Source organism: Musa acuminata, chromosome BXJ2-8 (genome assembly GCF_036884655.1).
Source record: "Musa acuminata AAA Group cultivar baxijiao chromosome BXJ2-8, Cavendish_Baxijiao_AAA, whole genome shotgun sequence".
NCBI classification, from domain to species: domain Eukaryota; kingdom Viridiplantae; phylum Streptophyta; class Magnoliopsida; order Zingiberales; family Musaceae; genus Musa; species Musa acuminata.
Genome location: NC_088345.1, coordinates 11,003,104 through 11,024,444, shown reverse-complemented (window position 1 = coordinate 11,024,444; position 21,341 = coordinate 11,003,104). Strand labels below are relative to the sequence as shown.

The following is a 21,341-nucleotide window of genomic DNA, read 5'->3' as shown; positions in this document are numbered from 1 at the left end:
CTAAACAATGAAGCTTGACTGATTACCTACTTTGGCCTAACTGCAACTAACATTCAACTTTCCAACTGAAGTTTAATTCAACACTCTTTGGTGAGTCATTGCAACCCACAAAAGAGATGGGTGCAGCCAAGATGTTTGGAAAAGCTAGTCATGCTTTCAGTGTGAGTTACAAAACTGTTTTGTCACACTTTTCATGGATTGCTCCAGAAGCAAATACAACTTGTGTTCTCATCAGATTGCGGAAACAACCAAATCCAAAAAGTGAGTTATTCCAACAAGCATGAGTATATAATATATATAGCACCAGCCCGTTCTAATTAATCCACATAAGACCAGGCCAACCTATGTGCATTAATATGCTAAACTTGACAACCCTTTGATCTTTTGCCAACAGAATTAGCACCTTACTTACTTGCATTTACATGAAAAGATCTATCACAAAAGTTTACTCCCCTCCATAGGGATGTCAGTTGGAAATCCTCTACAGAGAATCTGATTCTAAATGCCCATCTTTCTCAAATACTGATCTAAGATTAATCCCAGACACTCTTAATGCAGAGAATTGCATTGACCACTTGTATAAACTGCAAGCTGAATGCCAAAAGCAAACCACAGTCATGTTATTCCAATTTAAAGTATTATGAGAAGAGTGGATTTTTTTTTTTTTTTTTGTATCTGAGACATTCATTTCACTCAAATCCAGCAAAATAAATTAAAAAAATAAATAACTTTGAGTTAGGGTTTAGATTACCCTCTGTTTATGCACTGCTATATGATTTTTTTTTTTTTTTTGGTGGGTTGTAATGAGGAGGGCACCCCCTTCACCTGCTCCAACCTCCAAACTTCCAAGTACATAAACAGCTCTACATGGTAACTTGAGTCAGAAGACCAGTAAGTAGGTCCCAAACACTGCCCTACTACAATTACTACTCCCACTAAAACATACCAAACTGCATGTGCCTCTCTTGATGAACAATGCATGCCCTTTACTCTCCTTGTTCCCCTCTCACTTTACTCCTATAAGTTGTACTCTATCAAAAGGGCTTCACTGAGGAACTTTCTAATTGGCTCCTTATTCCTTTCTTTGATAGATTTTCTTAAACAAAATTCCACCACCCAAATACAATGGTGGAGAAGGAGTTGCCTTTCTCATTCAGAACTGGAAGAGGGAATCAAAGGGCTGAAAAAAAAAATCTATCTTTCTGGGTTTTTCTACTAAAGAAAACCATTTTTTAACTGCAATCAGCATTTAAAAGGGGAGACAGATCCCAGATGCTTCACCAAAAGTGACTTTTTATCATTCTTTGGTTTGAATTCTACACTATTATACAACCCTAAGGCACCATACTACAAACACATGGCGGTCTAGTCCACCGCCCAGTCCAAACCCTAAGCAGAGAAATTGCATCTTGTTTACTTGACAAGTTGCAGAAAAGGAGAGGAGGACTCAGGGGAGGAACCTATTGGCATCGCCGTCCTCTCGAGCCTTGGCCACTTCCTCGGCTGCCGCTGTGGCGGCGACCGCAGCAGCGTCGCTGGAGCTGGCACCGCACCTCTGGCACCGCGACGGCTGGGCGGCATCGGCGGCGACGACAAGGACGCGGCGGCAGGAGGGGCAGCTCGAGTGGGACACGAGCCACGTGTCGACGCACCCGACGTGAAACCCGTGCCCGCACTGCGGCAGGATGCGGATCTCGTCCCCCTCCGCGAACTCCGCCAGGCAGATGGGGCACTCAGCGAGCCTCCCGCCCGCCGCTGTGGCGGCGCCGTAAGACACCTTGGGCAGCGCCCTGAGCGCCTTCTTCTTGAGCCCCTTGCTCGGCGGCGCGGGCCGTGCCCCGGGGGAGGCCCGCCGGAGCCAGGCGCAGCGCGCCACGAGGGCGAGCCCGACGACGCAGATCAGGGCGCAGAGCAGCGCCGCCAGTATCACCACCACGTCGGAGTCCACCGACAGCGGCTCCGGAGGCTCCGCAACGGGAAGCAAGCCGGAGCTCGTCTGCAAGATTCTCGCCGATGGAGGCATTGCCTTGTCGACCACAGAGAGAGAGAGAGAGAGAGAGAGAGAGAGAGAGAGGGAGGGGGGAGGGAAGACTCGGGAATCAGCAATCTTAGACGCCCTTTCACATCCATATATAACACACAGACTAAAACTACTTGACGGAAAAGCCCCTCGATCTTTAACGAAATTACCAGCATGTACAAACACGGCTTTGACGTAAAAGACCCTAAACTTTTGCTGTAATTACATACATATAAGAATTCGTGCTTATGTATAATTATTAACATTGTTTCATCATAGATAGTTCAACGGTCTAAAGACCAGCAGATCCGAAGAGAATTATTGACTCCCATGATGATGAGGCGAACTAACGTGGATAAAAGATTGTTCTTTGGAAGTGTCATGTGGGGCCGGCGACATGATGGCTGAGTTCATGTGCCGCCAAGGCGGGTAAAGGCGTGGGTGGTGGACGGCGGCGTTGCCGGTGGCATGATTTGGTTGGGCCAGAGTAACGTGGTTAAGTGCCATGGATTTTAGTGCCTCGTGCTGCCTTGTTCCAATCCGTCTCTACAATGCATTGCCGGGTTGATGATATATATGACTCTACCAAATGAGTTGCATGTGACGACAACTCGATAGAGATTGATTATACTCTCCTTGCATTTTGGTTTATGTGGTACTTGAAAATTTTAGGTATCAGTCCTGTCATCTCGAGATCGATCGGCACCGTTATGAAAGATAAAGGAAAACGAAGTAGAATTTTACTGCAAACGGAAGTCAGCATCATTCGTAGCAGACGTAATTTGAATGAGAAAGCCCCCGGAGATGCTCATTCCGAAGCTCCTGCAAGATTTATATAGCCATTTGGTGACTGAACTTTGGAGACGAATAAGAACCAGGAAACATGTGCCATGCAAAACTCACCGCTGCAAAAAAGAAAAGAAGAAAAATGAGTGAAGGACAAACGAGAGATCAAAAGCTACTCCGGATACTCGTACCTTCGGAAGCAACGGAACATGAGACACAGCTCGCCTCTTCTTCTGCTTGGGTCCAAAACCAGGAGATCCAAGAGACACAAAGCTCCAAAGAGAGTAAAGGAGGGCCATCTGCTTTCCTTCTCGGAGATGATTCGAGGGCGATGCGATCACATGCTCTCTGGTGCGGGGAGAGCAGTAGATGCCAAAGGAAAAGTGGGTGTTTCCGACGCACTTGCGCGTTGCCACATACGGGATGAAGCGAGGGCGGTAGAGTGAGCAGGACGGTGTTCATCATGTTCTCCGCGAATCTCTTTTCCGTGACTCCTTTTTTTTGTTCTTTCGTTGTTGGTGAATGATACTCTCAGAGAAGCTCCAACTATTAAGACCATCTCCCTCTCTCTTTCTTCTCCCGTGGCAAGCAGGCCTTCGCTTTCACTAACACTGTCATCATTTCTCCTGCCCTGTCCTACCGGGCATCCTTTTTCTGCATGCGCCTCCACCTCAACATGAGATTGGCAGACAATATAAGAGGATTGGATTCAGAATTATATCTTCATTGGACCAGGCTAACACCACCATCTTTTTCGTATACTGTACCTACACAGGTAGTTGATCCAACTGGAACAGGGTTTTCGCACCACTCTTGATAGGATTTTTTTGTCTGTCCCAGGAACTGCTACACTGCGACCAGCATCAGAGGAGAAATTATGCAGCGATAGTGTCACAGCTGCAACCGAAACTTCTTCTTGTGATGACATCTAGTCCCGCACTACTGCACTTTACTCGACGAGAGGTAAATAAATGGCGAAGGATGATTCGGTCAGAGAAGCAAGAGGTGGCAATGGAGCGTTGAGTTCCTCCTGAATCCGAGTGCCACATCTTCTCTTCTTTCTTGGAACATTGGTTACAGAACACCCAAGTGTTTCTTACCTCCGTAGTAGACGAGTAGGATCAACGGTGACTTTCAAAATGCAAATGATACCTCACCAACTCCACTGTGCATCAGTTTGCAATCCTGTCCTTTCGTTTGCCATCTTTTTCACAACAAATCATTTCAGTCAGGAGAAGTTTCTCAGTGGCATATCAGCCTATTCTGAATTGATCACTTCAAAATTGCTCCTCTTTTTGTCACACAGCTTTATGAGCACTCAAAATCTGAAGCTCGTTGTGAGGCTGAGTGCCACTCGAGTGAACAATGATGGCTAAATTGAGCTGATAAATTGGGTCCCTTTCCACTATGATCATACAGTGCACATTTCTTTTGATGATTGTTTCTTCTAGACAGCCAATCAAGGCTTAAATTGGAATACTTACGTTTGGATTGGATTGGATATAAACAAGATAATATTAAAACCTGATAAGAAGATTTTCCACCACCAAAAATGCATGAAAAGAGGCTAATCAATACCTGAAGCCAATGGAGAACTTCACAGCCTCACTCTCCATTTCTAAAGGGAAAAGACGGATGCCCCTCACCTGCAAGGTTGTCATGTGAAGAAGACCACCATGTTCATCAAAGTATCTTTTTTTCTGCGAGGAGTCAACAGGAGATGGTGGATAGATATTTTGAGGTACCCATCCATCCACCCAGGGATTCCCATGCCTGTCAAAACATCAGAGGATCACCAATCTTTCACATGATGGTGGTCTCTGTGAGCCACATTACTGACCCTCTTGGATGGGCCAGAATGCCATGACATGGGTGCTTAATCTATCGGAAAGAGATGTGACAGAGGGTGCCAAGGGTCAACCTGATAAGCTCCACCGCCATCAATTGGCTGAACCAGAGGAGTCAAAAAGGGGTGAAATAAACCCTGACAAAAAACCAGGATGAATTTACATGCATGGGAAGGAGTGCAGTAAACGAGGCATTCCGGTGCCCCTCATAAGAAGACTTAAAATGGGAAATAATGTCAAAAACCACTTCAGGATGAATTTATATGCATGGAGAGGTTAGCTGCAAAAGATATTATTGAGATACATGATCACAAAAAATAAGCTAATCTGATAAGCATGCTCCTGATCAGTGATACCTGCTCGAGTTTCAATCAGTGCATATGTGACCGTATAATCGCTCAAGCTAACTTCTAAAGGCATTAATTCCACATTAGTTTCAGTCACAAAACTAAAGGGACAAACAGGGTTACTTGACTGACCTGCTTCGTTGGAAGTAATCTTTCTTTCCTGCACCAGCACCCTGGGGTTAATGCACAGTAGAATAAATCACTTAAAGAGGGGTTAGAGCCAGATTACCAGCAGCCATAACATCTACACACATGACATTCATGTTCAAGAAAAAGGCACTGTCTTGTCCCTGGATGTCCTAATATGACCTCAGATGATGTGGTTCGGTAAACTTAAATACCAACATGATAGAATAACATTTTTGGGCTCATGCAAGATTTGACATCAAAATCTTAAAGAAAAATCTCATAGTTATGATGAGATGATGGTTTGTTCTAGATCTCATCGAGGAACTCCAAAAGATCGTCGACCTCTTGCCTCAAGGCCGCTAATTTCTGCTGCTGTGATGCAACGCGGTTCTCTATTTCTCGCCCACCAAGTTTCTTCTCAAAACAATCAACCACCGTGGAATGTCTCATTAACATCTTCTCTTGCATATCTTTCTCCTTTGCAACCAGCTCCTCTACCTAAATACAAAAACATATTGTCATTTTGAACAACAATGAGAAAAAAAACCCAAGAAAAACATATTGTCATCAGTAATGCTATACTCAAATTATCCATGCATACCTTTTCACACAAAACTCCAAGGCACTTTAGGATGAACACAGACCAATAAGACCACCAGCATATTTACAGGCTTCAAAAGTTTGTGGAAGCGACCAATACTAATGTTTTTATGATGGCAACAATAGGAAGGTCCGCCACTGCTAATGACTTCAAAGAGACCTTAAACTAGCACCAAGCTAGTATGCCCCATGTGTTCCTACCTAAGGAATCCTATCTCTGGATTCAGACATTATGAACCTCAGCCAAAAACCAGGTCTAGACATGGTTCAAATGACAGAGGTGACAACCAACAGGGGAATCAGATCCAAGTATATATTCAGTTTGCAGAAATCTTTTCACCGAGTATTTTTTCTTCTATTTTTATTAAGGAATTCTTTGTAACTATATCCCACTTCTGACCATGGATTGCACATGCCATCTGTCCTGGTCATGCAACGCCAGTAGGTCAAAATGGAGAATGGCATCATACTAATTCCATTGAGTGGCATGATTAATAACCAGAAGACCTCCATTCAACAATAAAACCTTGATATTATTAACTCTGACAGCTCTGATAGCTCAGACAAGTAAACAGGTTTAGTCAGATTTGACTGAAACATATCCAGTTCCTCAAAATTAATTGTCCGGAATCCAGATGCCAGTTTGGCACATGAGTTATTTTCAAACCAGGATTAAAATGAACTAGGATTTGGTTATACAGAATTAGGTTACAATAAGTCCTGATGCTGTTAACTATCCTAAGATGCCATATGAGATTAATCTTCATACAAAGAGTATAAACACCACAAACCTAGCAGTGATTAGCATAGGCTTGATTGTAGAGTAGCTAACTTTATAATTGTGCTGACCACCTAATTTTGTCTAATACATTTCATAGGAATAGTTGGGACTTAGGCTTTGTTGTTGTTATATATTTCATGGGAAGGTTTACTTCATTTATTCATTAAAGTAAAACAAATTTAGAGTATGCTAATAAACAATCAAGGAACATAAGCATGGCTATATAAAAAAAAGGTTAACCTTTGGCCATATATGGGAAGCCTGAGGAGAATGGTGAAGAAACGTCACCAATGGCTTCAACTCCTTGACCAATTCTTTGAGTTGTGCATCAGCTGTCTTACGAGCAATTTTACATGATTGGACATCTCCTGTCCTCGAGAGATCTCGTAGGGAAGCATCCAGCTTGTCATGGACTGCTAAACATTGATTGATGATATTCTGGATCTGCTGAACTGTTGCTTGCACCTATGATCAGATCAACAAGGTTCAATTTTAGACTTCAAACTTCCGCAACATGATAGGAAATATCATTAGTCTTTCAATTGAGTAGAAAGAGCACATAAAATATATGTACACCTATACAATTGTCAAAGTAAATAATACAAGACAATTTGACAAAAAACATTAAAAGCATTCAAAGGTAGCAAGTAAAAGTTATCCTTGTTTGGTGTGTACATGATAGACCCAAAAGTCATCTGAAAATAAAAGTAGACAAAAAACTGTTTGGTAGTATCACAGAAGTTCAGTATGAAAGAACACAAGAAAGTATGGAAAGCATGTATCTGTCATTATTGACCCCTAAAAAAATTCAATGAAGCATATACAATCCATTTAACTCCATATACATCATATCTCAATTCATCAATCTTAATGTAAATAAGCAAAAAACAAAATAGTTGTAGATACCTTTTCGTATATAATACTAATCCTTTCCTCAGTCAATGTGTAGGGCTTAGCTCAAACTAGATTAATTATCTTAATAGCCTACTAAATCCAAACATCACCAACAAGTTAATAGCAAGATGCAAATGCCCAACATCTCAACCACAAGTTCACTTATATTAAAACAAACAAAACCTTCAATCTTCGACTGACATGGCTGCTATTTCCTTCGAGAAGTGCCATTACTCCTTCCTGACTGAGCCCACATTTTTCAAAATATCAACAACCAATTTCACTTTTGGACACACCATTTAAATGATTGCCTCAAGTTGATGAATCAATGGCTGGATGCTCTCTTCATATAAAACCTTAATTAGTTAAGCCACAAAAGAATATAAATCCTCCTACCAAAATTTGATAAATGAGAATATTTTTCTGAAAACCAATTAGCAACTTAAGATAGAAGACCTTGTACTATTTCAAGAAAGTAAAGTGTTTGTAATTAGTAGATCGTTCATCCATTACAACAAATTGATAGTATGCATAAAACCTAATAGTAGAAGCTATGCCTTCTGGTTTAAACCAAAAAAGAAGATTCTATCAATTTAGCTTCTCTAGTTGGAAGATACAGAAAACAAAATTTTCGTACCTCCTCTAATTGAATTTTTGCAAGATACGAAGCAGAAGACTTCGAGATTGACATATCAGTATGCATGTAAACAATGCAAGCAACAAAAAGGAGGAAGAAGCCAGAAATCAGCATCATTGGCTCCCCAAGCAACGAGAGGTTGTTGAAATGGTAGTACACCTAAAAACACTTGAAATCAGTAAATCCAATCTTTTGTTCATTTAATGAAAAAAATACAAGTAACAAGATGAGAACAAAATGAAAATTCATGTATTAAACATCACTTTAAAATAGCCTGCATAATTCTTGTATCAACAATGTTTCAAATAGAAATAAGAATCAAGAACTAAATGTACTGCCATGATATCTGCCTTGCTACAGACAGGTAAATCTTTTATTACATGTAAGAGGCTACTTGCAAGAATTCCTATGAGCTCAATCTCCGAAAGGATAAGGCACATTGTTCCTTTAATCTAATATTAATTAGACTTAGACAATCATAACAAGATGAAATTTCTTAAAACCAAAGCTAAATTCCAACTACATGACTAACTTCTGCCATCAAAGGAGATTATATCTGACTTGTAATTGCTTTACGAAAAATATAGAATTGTATTTCTGAAAAGCAAAGAATCAACAACAAAAATGTAAAAGAAAGATCCTAATATAAGTAGATATGAATGGTCATGTTAGCTATTCAGTTATATAATAATCAGAAGTACACTGGATCTTTTTCATTTAAAGCAAAAAACAACATTGCACATCTCAAATGTTGAATAATAAAATTTTCTTTGCCATCTCAAGGTACAAAAAGCTACTTTTTCTTCTAATAGTATCAACAATTCATAAGACTGCTCTGATCTAATATTTGGTTCAACAATATCTTGCTCTTAGCAAATACACCAATTGTGACTGAGATATAGTAAAAACAATTATCAATGGTATATTGTAGTTAACACAAAGAAAAAACATATGAGTTTACATGTGGCTCTGTCCTTTTTAGGCTTAAATATCAATGCACATGCCATTTCTATGCTGAATATAACAATAGGTGGGTTGAAAAAAGAGAATCAACAGAACTAACCTCCAGTGGTTCATAGGACTGCTCAGAGCTTATATTTGGTTCCACAATATCTTGCTCATTAGCAAATACACAAATTTTGACTGAGATATAGTAAAAATAATTATCATTGGTAGACTGTAGTTAATACAAAGAATTTTAATTTCAAATGACTGAGAAGAAATGGCGCGATGTCGCTCTTTATTTATTTATTTATTTATTTATTTATTTATTATTATTATTATTATTATTATTAGCATATCACTCAGTATGCTCGTACCGTACTGTACCGAGCTAAACTCAAAATGCTGGTATGGTATGAAATTACGAACGCATGTTAATACAAGGAAAAACTTGAGTTCACATATGTCTCTCTGTCCATTTAGCGCTTAAATCTCAATGCACATGCCATTCGTATGTTAAATATAGGAAGGTTGAGAAAAGGATCAACAGAAGTAACCACAAGTAGTTCAAGTGCCAAATTTTGAGGCATGGGTAAGCAATATGAAATCAACTCAACAGTTGAAAAACTGTACTTTTCCATAATAAAATGCAGAAAGTGTTTGGAGATTTTTGCTTCTAGTGAGATCTACATATTAAACATGATGATCTAAAATAAACTTTATCAGAAAAAGTGTGTTTTCATTAAAAAAATAAGAAGTACTCTTCAAACGAACCATATTTTGATTTACAAAGGGGTTCTTTTTAGTTTATCAAATGGATAAACTAAATACCCCTACAGAGACAACTCAATCAAGTGATGATCTTGGAGAATTGTTGTCAACTGTTAGCACCATAAAGCAATGGAAATTTCTAGAATGTCACATAACAAAAGAAGCTATAACTATATCAACTTCTAACAAATTTAAAGGCATACCTGAAAATAGAGATTATGCTCCGGAACAACATTACTCTTTTCTAGGACTAATACAGGCCTTCCAACAATATCTAGATGGGAATATTTTATCTGAAAAAGAGAAATCATTTTCAGTATCATATCCATAAGCTGGCTGATGTCAATAGCATCTAAAAAGTTTTTAAATGCTCAAATATTAAGAGTTACCTCTTCCCCTTGTTTCGTAGGAAAAGGAACAGAAGCAGAAATTCCATTTGAACCTTCAGGGAGAACAACCTGCAGTGAGCATTTTCATTTTTCATCAGAGAACAAGAGATGATTTGAGATCACAAAAGAATACTTAAAAATCCCCATGGACAAAATATTACATAACTCATCAAGATCTCAGTGATACAATTCAGCTAAAACAGTGCTTTAATCATAACAACAATGTTATATATTCAAAAAAAATGTTGGTTTACTAAGGTCAATTTTGAAAGGCTTCATACTGAGAAGGCAAGAGAAGGGGTACCATGTACGAATCAGAATTTGAACCTTGTTCAACTGCTTGGACAAGGCATCTGACAGAAGGAAAGAAGTTTACTAACAGTATCCTGCCTAAAAGGTTTAGCTCTGTTCTTGAGTATCTAAACCATTTAGTATCTTTTTTATTATGTTAAGAGGGCTACCTAAATAACCACTCTGGATATGTTACTTGGATTCCTTTAAAGAATATTATAGCTGAGCCCTCAAATATCTACCAAATTATCCACAAGCATAGAAATTATATCCCGACTCAATCCTAAAGTTAATCCAGACTCTCAAATCAAACACGGACCTAAACTTGATTCAATCAGCATCCAAACTAAAATTGTCTAACATTTTTTACTGTCAATTAATCCCATCCCTGAAATCATCAACTTAATGAGCAGAAATATCAGCTTTATGACAAATGAATGATGTATTCTCATAAACAAATGTCTGATTAGTTGATTGCAACCTTCAAAGAACTTTGATCTTTTTTTGCCAAAATGAACCATAAGAATTTTGAAATGATTATTAATTAAACAATGAGTTTTTGTGAAGATATAAATGAATTTATATCCAATTATCTATAAACAACATATTCGTTGATCGACCTCCTTTGATGTCATATCGTATTCAATTTTCTCACCCCATGTGCATGCCCATGCTTAATTAACATTTCATACAAACTATTTTGCTAAAATCAAGATATAAACACTGAATCTTATACATAAAGAGAATTTTGGGATTCATTTGTGTAAAAAAAGAAGATTGAATACACGATGCAAAACATCTTCCCCTTCTACCGTACTGATACTTGTGACAGAGAAATTATACAGCATAAATGCCAAACAAACCTTTTTAAGTAAATGATTTAAAAACATAAAGTTAATCATCTAGTAATTTAGTTACCAAGTGACAGTGACTGTTCTAAAGAGAGAAGCCTTCTGTCAATACAACTTGAAGTAAATAAATAGTGTACAGGTTACATGAAAATATCAAATAGAACAATGTTAACTTGCCTTCACAATAAGATTGTCAACAATGACCTCATCCATGGGACTACCAAATGTGATATTAAGCATCCGCTTTCCATCCACCTTGAATAGAAAATCTTGTAATGGTAAACCATAGCCAATTGTAAAAGATGTCTTCCACCCACCAAATATTGGGAATCTAGGTTCTATTTCAAGTTGTGTCTGCAGAGAAAAAACATCTAATGTGAACTTCAGACTGACACTACCAGTTAAATTCAAAGCTATACAGTGACCTGCAAATGATAATTCTGTTGAACCAACAATATAGCAAGTACCTTTCTGGAATCACCCCAGAAATGTGATGTTGAAATATTTCCAATTTCATCTCTATAGTATATAGAGTGAGCCCTTGGTGGCAATCTAAAAATTAGATGACTAAATGATGAAGCCCCCCTAACGGATGATCTGGCTTGATAATCAAGCCTGCAAACAACGAAAAATGAGTAAGAAACAGATTCCAAGAAAAGCTCCCAAAAGAAGAAAGCATAACAAATAAATGAACGAAAAAATAACCTAGAGAAACCGCCTTTTGTCTTGGCACCTCCATGAACAAGGTTGTAGTGCTCTGTAATTTGAACATTACCCCAGTGAGAAATCTCAATCTCACGCACTAGTTCATGTGCCACTGCAAAAGGATAGTTATTTTCAAAATGAACAATTACAGGTGAGTAGGAGAAGGCCGGAAGGTTTTCGAACGGGCCATACGTAATTTCTGAGTCAACAAGCTTTGCATTTGGAAATTTTGTATAAGACTCGACTCTTCCACCAGGCAATCTTATACCAAGAGTCTGGACCTTTACTGTGTAAGGAGACAAATAGTAAGCACTATCCTGATATACAACAAGCTGTCCATCAGCTTGAGTAATCTCCTCGGGAAATGGTTGTAGAGAATGAGCAAATATGGCCAAAACATCCAAACTTACAGTTGCTCCCTTCTCCAAACCTTTAGGTAAAGATACGGAGTAAAAGGTCAATTCTGGGGGCATCCCCTCTGGCTCAACAACTGCAGTAGGAAGGCTAACACTAGAAGCTTTCACTTTTCCTCTCCCTTCATTATATAACGTTTTTAGCGCTGCCAAGTTCTTTGCTTGCATGTTTGGAAAAGCCAGCAAAACTTCAGATACAACTTTACTGCCAACATTCTCAACCTAGACAATGGGGAAAAAAGAAGTTTACATGACCAAATTGATATTATTAAGTAAACCTCTGAACTAAGCAGAAAAAGCAAGTCTATTTCTGCCACCAGCACTAAAAAGATCAATTCAGAATATGAAGTAATGATTGACTAGTTGAAATACATAAAATATTTTTGACCAGTCAAATGTTTGGAAATGGTTCTCAGAATCTGAGACAATAACTTATCTCAAATGGGAGACTTGAGTCATAGTAAAATGATATGGCTCAACTAGACATATCTTGTTGGTATAGTGAAGATGCTTTTGCACTTGCAATAAATGTATTAAAATAAATGAGACCACTGACAAAATGATATGGCTCAACTAGATAATTAACTTGTTGGTACAGTGAAGATGCTTTTGCACTTGCAGTAAATGTATTAAAATAAATGAGACCACTGGCAGGCCCTAAATCCTCCTTCAAAACCATAATGGAGGAGAAACACCGGAGACTAAAGGAGATGCCCTCAGGTGGAAGTGACATGACACCATTTTTTTAATTTCTCTCTCTCTCTCTCTCTCCCCTTTTGCCTATGATTGTGTTATTTAGCATGATTATGTTGGTAGGGTGTTGACATGCTGCATTGGAACAGTGCATTCCATCCCAACCACCAACAGCAACACGAATGTAATGTAATGCTCATTTTATAACTACAGTCATCCAAATAGATGCCACGTAGACCTCTAAAAGCTGATACCTTGTGCAGCCATTGTAGAAGTAAAAAACATTCAACCTGTTGTCGGACTAGAAAAGGCTTCAAACTATGTCGCCTTGTTTCTCAGTTCACTTTGATTTCACAGGTTATTAAGAACAAGATTTTGTATGATTAAAGGGGATACCATCTCTTTAGTTGATTTTTCTTTATCAGAATACTTTGAAAGAATATGCAAACAACAAAATCATAATTACTAAAATACTTAAAGATAAGCTTAAGTAAGATATTTTTTATGAAAGACAAGTAATAATTAGCTCATGTCATGGCAATGAAGCTCAATTTCAGTTATATTTGCTCTCAACATACATATGCATGCATAACACAAACTAACAAAAAGATTAAAAAAATTAATAGTCACTAACCACATATCTCATGTACAGAAGAAAAAAATACATGAAATGATCTATGATCACAGAGCTCAGAAAGCAGAAAAAAAATGTGTAAAAAAAGTAATGAGTAACCCATTAGTGCCCTAAAGATTATGAAAAATATAATAGAGCAGATTACCTTCATTGAGAATAGGGCCCGTACAATGTGAGAAGACAAATCAACCTGTTAGCAATAAATGCATCATGGTTAGTGAACCACGATAACCATAGCAAACAACATAAACTAAACAACATATCAACATCAAGATCAGTGAATATCAAAATTCCAAAGCATGTTTTCAACAAGGTAGCGTCAATCTATACAGGTTGATGGATATAAAAAAACATAGTAGCTCACTAAATTACACAGTCAAATGTCTAAAACAATATGATCATGAAAACTACAAATCTTTTTAGTTCAAAAGATCCTAGCCTTCAGTAAAGTGTCATATATTTCATCACCTTCCTTACACCTCTTGCTTGAATTTTCACTTTGTGGTTCATATGACTACAACATCAAGAATGAAATTGCAGTCCAATACGCGTAGTAGCATTTAGTCCACCCATGATTAACTAATTAGGATATACCCAATAAAAAAAATCAGCTGCCATATCTAGTATCAGGTTGTTTACAATGTATGTTGCATTGTTTCACACTTTCACATTCAATCAACAATCATAGGCATTCTGATCCATTTGTGTTACTGCATATGACATCACACGTAGAATATATCAATTTGGGACCTGGCAGCTTGTGTTGTGCACAGAAGATAACTTAGAATGCAGCAGAATTAAGGGTGTTTTTTAACTTAGAATGTAATAATATATATATAATCAATGACACTTCAAATTGCTAGTGATATTGCCCTTGCAAAACATAATTGCAAAAGAGTAACTAGTTGACCAGAAATAAATTAAAATCAATCAATCTTACCAAGTGGCCTCGAATGACTGTTCCCAGATCTTGATATTTTCGCTCAATCAGATCCCAATTGATCATCTTTCATTTCGAAAGACTTGGCCCAGATGGTATGACTCAGCTCACATGGACAGGCCTTAATCCCCAATACTAAGACTACTCCTAGTTTGTAAGTACTACAATCAATCCTAAACCTGTGAATCCCAGCAAGCTCAGCTTGGTTTTTGTGTCCATTAAAATCACTTGCAAAATTCTAGGGGGAAAAAAAAACTAAAGATGAGAACATAGTGATATAGTTCTGGCACCCCAAGAATTTTTGTGAACTCCAGTCAAGTAAATATTTTGTTAATTACTGAGCATTATATTCACCTAAAACTGGGTTGTCATCATAGCTGGCTGCTGCAAATATCATGATTCTGGCAGAGTTAAGTTATTGTACTCAAACTAGTGGCTCAAAGCTTTTAGACTTTGGCAAATAGGCTATTACAGAAAATGATTAAACAGTTTACTATGGAGAAATAACTATCATCAGCATGATTTCCTGTTCTCTGACCACTGCATTAGAGCATCAGTTAACCACCATTGCAACAAACCGTTTTGGAGGAGGAATCCTTAAGTCAAAAATGGAGGATCGTTCTGATTTCATCCACATCTACCAACAAGAGCAAGCAAACTTAGAGGCTCGGAGCGTTGACACTACAGCTCGAGTGCAAAATTAAACTACATATCCAACACCTGAATAACACAAACTTGGTGCGACAAAAACATAAGGGCTTCACAGGAGAATAATTGCAGTATTCAAAAACCAGAAAATCTTTCATATCTCAATGACAGGACCCACTGCATAAATTCCACAATGCACGTGGAGAATCCACTTGTGGTGCATATTGAAGGATCTTTACACGATCTATGTTCCTAAAGCCCCAATACTTCCTACGAGCTATTCCATCATTTTCTGACGAGGATCCAATTTCATGTAGCAGATCGAAACCCAAATACCAGATTTACCACATCGTACAAACCGATCGCACTCATACTACCCAAAAAAAGGGGGGGACTTAGGATCACCCAAAACCCTAAAAACAGAGAGGACAGTAGATCTACACACCCGTCGATCGATTCTCGAGATCACGAGCTCGGAGTGCGTGGTGGACGACAGCACCGAGATCCAGAGAAGGAAGAAGGCGAAGCGGGACACAATCGCCATGGTGCTCTCTGGATCGAACCAGGCAGGAAAGACTGGAACAAGACTTAGGCCACCGCAAACATATAACGGAAGGACGTGATCGAGGGTTTTGTAAGGTTGACCGTAACGGACCCTTTCATGGGCCGAATTGGGCCCATCATGCGGCTCAATTTACATCTCGGTCTCTTTCTTAGTGTGATTATTGTAAAACAAAAAATATATATAACAATATTTTATTTTTGACCTTGATTGACTTCTGTTGTCGGTGTTGAGTAAATGGAAATTAAAATAGTACTTTCTTGTTCTTGAATTCTATAGAAAAATAGTGAAATATCCCTTTTATTCCTCTAAATTCTAGGATTTTTCATTTTATTCCGGGACTATTTATCCGGATTGGATTGGCTCTAATTGAGGTTAAAAATGTCAACAAGTAATGATGTTAATCTAGGAGAATTTTATTCACAATTTTTTTACTATTTATAATCTTATTTTTATTTTTTAAAATATTTTTAAAATATCTTTATATAAATTAACGTATATCTCATACTCTTCTTCCTCCTCCTCCTCTTCGATTCGATTGACAATGATCAAAGCAAACATGAGCAATAATCATAGAGGGACAAACAATTGATGGAAGTGGCAATAAGTGATGGCTCGAGTTTGTTTGGGTGGTCGCTAGAGCTTGACTACCTTAACACCCCCTTGATACTTGAGGTTCTTTAAAAGGGCTATGGAGGAGACAAAGGAGAGGAGTAAACGATTGGCAATAGTGGATGTTTGTGATGTTTACGAAGAAGAAGTTGAGGAAGTTACAAATAAAAATAACGAAGGAAGTGTCTAACAAGAATCGCCAATGCCAACAACAAGCGGAGAGACATTGTGTCATCAAAGAAGGTGACAAGCAATGTCGACGGTGAGTAGAGAGGTAGCAAGCAATGTCACCTCTGACTACATATTGATGGGGATATAAATAGGAATAACCTTTGTATAGGAACAAATACTAGAAGACCAAAATACGCAGCGGAATAAAATGAAAACACAATCAAACAGAACACCAAGATATACGTGGAAAACCCCTTCAATATGAAGGGTAAAAACCACGGGGCAAACTAGAGATAATCCACTATGAGAATAATGAATGTACAAATCTCAATCTCTTACCCAAAACCCTAGCAACAACCACAAGAGAATAACTGGGATACAAGGATCACGTCACTGCCCACAATATCTAAAACCTCCCAAGTAATCACAACAAGAGCCTACTGTAGATTTGATCTAACATGAGATGAGAACACTACTAGATGATTGAGAACAGTCTCTCTGCGTTGTCCTTGTCTTCTTCCCTTTCTTTCTCTTCCTTTTATGCCTTGTTCTCCTTCTTCTCTTTGGAATCTCCTGGCTGCAAAGATCTGCCTCGTTGCTGTCTTTTTATAGCTTTAATCTGCCTCTAAAATGCAGCCACCACACCTCCCTAATCTTAATTAGGGTTAGGGTAAGAGGGGGTGTGGGCTGTGGGCTGATAAAGCCCACATAGGCTGAATATGGGCCATCAGCCCAACAACCTCCCCCTTCAGCCCATAAGGGAGGCTGTCCCATGACTCCTCAATGTGAAGTCATGCCGACCAGTTGTCGGCATATCTCATGTCTTTCCTTTGGTAGGGTCTTCGTCAACATGTCTGCTCCGTTGCCATCTATATGAATTTTCTGAAGCTGCAACTGCTTCTCTTCAAATACATTTCGAATCCAGTGGTATCTGACATCTATATGCTTTGACTTGGAATGAAACATTGGGTTCTTATACAAATGGATGGCACTCTGGCTGTCACAATGCACCACATAATTTTCCTGTTTCAGCCCCAATTCTTGTAAAAATTCTTTCATCCATAACATTTCTTTGAATTCTTTCATCCATAACATTTCTTTGCATACCCTGTAGCAGCAATATATTCTGCTTCTATGGTAGAGAGAGCAATACACCTTTGCAACCTGGATTGCCATGACACAGCTCCCCCTGCAAAAGTAAGTACATAACCTGAAGTAGACTTCCTCGTATCTATATCTCTTGCCATATCTGCATATGTGTAACCTGTCAACATAGGTGGTTCACCTCCAAAACTTAAACAAACCTTAGAGCTCCCTCTGAGATATCTAAAAATACACTTCACTGCTGCCCAGTGATCTTTGCCTGGATTTGCAAGAAATCTGCTAGTAACACCCACTACATATGCGATGTCTAGCCTCGTACATACCATTGCATACATTAAACTTCTAACTGTTGAAGCATAAGGAACCTTTTGCATTTTCTCCTTCTCCTCATCACTTGACGGACTCTGTTCTGAGCACAACTTGAAGTGACCTGCAAGAGGAGAACCAACTGGCTTAGCATTGCTCATACTAAATCTTTCCAATACATTCTCGATGTATTTCTCTTGTGACAACCAAATCTTCTTGTTTTTCCTATCACGGGAAATATGCATGCCTAGTATTTGCTTTGCTGGCCCTATGTCCTTCATTGCAAAAGACTCACTCAGTTCCTTCTTCAACCTGTCAATTTTAAACATATCTTTCCCAAGAATAAGCATGTCATCAACATAAAGTAAGAGAATAATAAAATCCTCACCAAACCATTTGATGTACACACAATGATCTGAATGATGTACACACAATGATCTGAAGCCGTTCTTTTATATCCATTTTCTGTCATAAATGAATCAAACTTTCTGTACCACTGTCTTAGAGCTTGCTTTAGCCCATACAAGCTCTTCTTCAACTTGCAGACAAAATTATCTTTACCTTTTACTTTGAAGCCTTCTAGTTGCTTCATATAAATTTCCTCCTTCAAATCACCATGAAGGAAAGCTGTCTTCACATCTAACTACTCAACCTCCAAGTCCTAGCTAGTAACAATACCAAGAGCAACACGAATAGAAGACATTTTAACAACATGAGAAAATATCTCTTCAAAGTCAATACCTTTCTTTTGACCAAAGCCTTTCACAACCAATCTAGCTTTGTACTTTGGTTGAGAACAATATTCTTGAGTCTTCAACCTAAAAAACCACTTGTTCTTCAAGGCCTTCATTCCATTTGGTAGTAGCACCAAATCATAAGTGTGGTTCTTCTGAAGAGCATCCATCTCTTCCTGCATAGCAACTAACCACTTCTCTTTCTGCTCACTCTCAACTGCTTCTTGGTAACTCTCTGGTTCACCTGCATCAGTAAGCATCACATACTCATCTGTAAAGTATCTTCTGGAAGGTTGACGTTGTCTAGAAGATCTTCTCAACTGAGGTTCTGCGGGAACTTACTCTCCTACTTCTTCTTGCTCAACATGTCCTGTAGGTAAATCAACATCAGGCTCTACACTATTTTCCTGCACATTTCCCCCATCACCCTGATATACTGGAGGAATAACTGGGTCACAATATGCTAATCCTTCTATAGAAGTCTTGGCTGGTGCCTTCTTCTTCAAATCCTCAAAGGTTTGATCCTCAAAGAAGACCACATCTCTGCTCCTGAACACCTTCTGCTTTTCTGGATCCCAAAGCCTATAACCAAACTGATCATGTGAGTAACTAAGAAAAATACATTATTTAGACTTACCATCCAGCTTGGACCTCTCATTGTCTGGAATATGTGCAAATGCGCGGCAACCAAACACTCTCAAATGCCTGTAGGAAACATCTTTCCATAACCATACATGCTCTGTAACATCACCATCTAGGGTTGTACATGGTGATAAGTTGATCACATCAACTGCAGTCATCAAAGCCTCATCCCAAAACCTTTTGGGTAGCTTGGCCTGTGAAAGCATACATCTGATCTTTTCCATGATGGTGCGGTTCATCCTCTCTGCAATTGCATTATGCTGAGGTGTACCAGGAACTGTCATCTCATGTTGGATCCCATGTGACCTGCAATAGTCATTAAACAATCCCGTATACTCACCACCATTATCTGATCTTATGCATTTCAATTTCCTTTCTGTCTCCCTTTCAACCCTGGCATGAAACTCTTTGAAGACATTAATAACCTGATCTTTGGTCTTCAAAGCATAAGCCCAAACTTTCCTGGAAAAATCATCTATAAAAGTGACAAAATAAAGTGCACCACTTATACCAAGAACATCAACAGATCCACTAGGAGTTTTTGTCCTCAAAGGACCACATACATATGTATAAACACGGTCTAAGGCATGCATTTTTCTAGACAAAGCAGCACTAGCAAATGAAACTCTATGTTGTTTACCAGCCAAACAATCAATACAAGGGTTCAGATGTATACCTTTGAGATCTGGTAATACCTCTCTCTTGGAAAGAGCTTGCAGCCCCTTATGCCACAACTCCATACTGAAGTCTTTCCCTGTAGCATTTAACTGCTCACCATAAGCTTTAGCCTGCAACCTGTACAAAGTATGACATTTCTTTCCACTAGCTATAACAAGAGAACCCTTACTGAGCTTCCATTGCCCTCTGTGAAATCTACTTTCATACTCTTCATCATCTAGTCTTCCAACTGAAATTAAATTCAGCCTCAAGTCAATCACATGCCTCACATTCTTAAGTACCAACTTGCAGCCAAGGTTGGTCTTTAAATGTATATCACTCATGCCAATGATGTCTGCTGTGTCATAGTTGCTCATCTTGACAATACCAAAGTTTCCAGACCTGTATGTAGCAAAAAACTCTCTCCGAGGTGTAGCATGATAAGAAGCACCTGTGTCAATCACCCACTCAAGATCCTGACACACACAAGAAAAAATATCATCAGAAGGAGACAAAATCAAATAATCACCACCATGCACTGTAGCTGTAGTATTATCCTTTGACTCTGTAGACTCCACTTCTTTTCCCTTTTTCTTGTTCTTCTTAGGTTGCTTACATTGGTTCTTGTAATGTCCTTTCTTACCACAGTTATAGCAAACAATATCTTTTCTTGATCTTGACTTGCTCCTACCCATACGTGAACTACTTCTAGACTTTGACCTTCCTTTATTCTCTGAGATAAGTGCCTGTGAATTATTCTGAGATGTTGCTGAACTCTTTCTTCTCAACTCCTCATTCAACAAACTGCTTGTTACTTGACTCATAGTGACAATACCATCTGGTGTAGAATTACTGAGGGAAACACCAGTGTCTCCCAACTTTCTAGTAATGAACTGAGAAGTAACAATGCCTGTAACTCATCATCAAGAGACATTTTCATAAAGGATAACTGGTTAGTAATACTCTGCATTTCATTCAAATGTTCAGCAATAGAAGCACCCTCTCTATATTTTAGGTTCACAAGTTTTCTGATCAAAAAAGCTTTGTTGCCAACTGTTTTTCTTTCATAGAGACTTTCTAATTTTTTCCAAAGGGAATATACAGAAATTTCAGTAAAAACATGGTGAAAGACACTATCATCAAACCACTGTCTAATAAACCCAATTGTTTTTCGATCTAACCTCTTCCACTCATCACCTGTCATAGTTGTAGGTTTTGCACTATTCCCCTGCAAA

The 21,341-nt window shown here is 38.6% G+C and overlaps 2 protein-coding genes across 2 annotated transcripts; both read right to left on the bottom strand.

Moving 5' to 3' along the window:
• Window positions 1–1,276: 1,276 nt before the first annotated feature.
• Window positions 1,277–2,096, bottom strand: LOC135619174 (RING-H2 finger protein ATL80-like). Its single transcript, XM_065120922.1, has one exon. The coding sequence runs from the start codon at window positions 2,021–2,023 to the stop codon at window positions 1,448–1,450; it is 576 nt and encodes a 191-aa protein (XP_064976994.1). The 5' UTR covers window positions 2,024–2,096; the 3' UTR covers window positions 1,277–1,447.
• Window positions 2,097–5,230: 3,134 nt separating this feature from the next.
• Window positions 5,231–15,912, bottom strand: LOC135619173 (dolichyl-diphosphooligosaccharide--protein glycosyltransferase subunit 1A-like). The gene is made up of 10 exons (XM_065120921.1): window positions 15,764–15,912; window positions 13,876–13,920; window positions 11,991–12,625; window positions 11,753–11,900; window positions 11,463–11,639; window positions 10,144–10,212; window positions 9,958–10,047; window positions 8,042–8,200; window positions 6,751–6,975; window positions 5,231–5,627 (listed from the first exon to the last, which is right to left on the bottom strand). Exons 1-10 carry the CDS (start codon window positions 15,860–15,862, stop codon window positions 5,436–5,438), a joined length of 1,839 nt encoding a protein of 612 aa, XP_064976993.1. The 5' UTR covers window positions 15,863–15,912; the 3' UTR covers window positions 5,231–5,435.
• Between the last annotated feature and the right edge of the window lie 5,429 nt (window positions 15,913–21,341).

What these genes read in the sequence shown, in the direction of transcription:
- LOC135619173 (XM_065120921.1), bottom strand. Translation starts at nt 15,862, where the DNA reads ATGGCGATTGTGTCCCGCTTCGCCTTCTTCCTTCTCTGGATCTCGGTG. An exon ending in CAAAAATTCAATTAGAGGAG is followed by an intron (nt 6,976 to 8,041) that starts GTACGAAAATTT and finishes ATCTGATCATAG; the next exon opens with GTGCAAGCAACAGTTCAGCA. An exon ending in CTTCCCATATATGGCCAAAG is followed by an intron (nt 5,628 to 6,750) that starts GTTAACCTTTTT and finishes TTTTGTATTTAG; the next exon opens with GTAGAGGAGCTGGTTGCAAA.
- LOC135619174 (XM_065120922.1), bottom strand. Translation starts at nt 2,023, where the DNA reads ATGCCTCCATCGGCGAGAATCTTGCAGACGAGCTCCGGCTTGCTTCCC.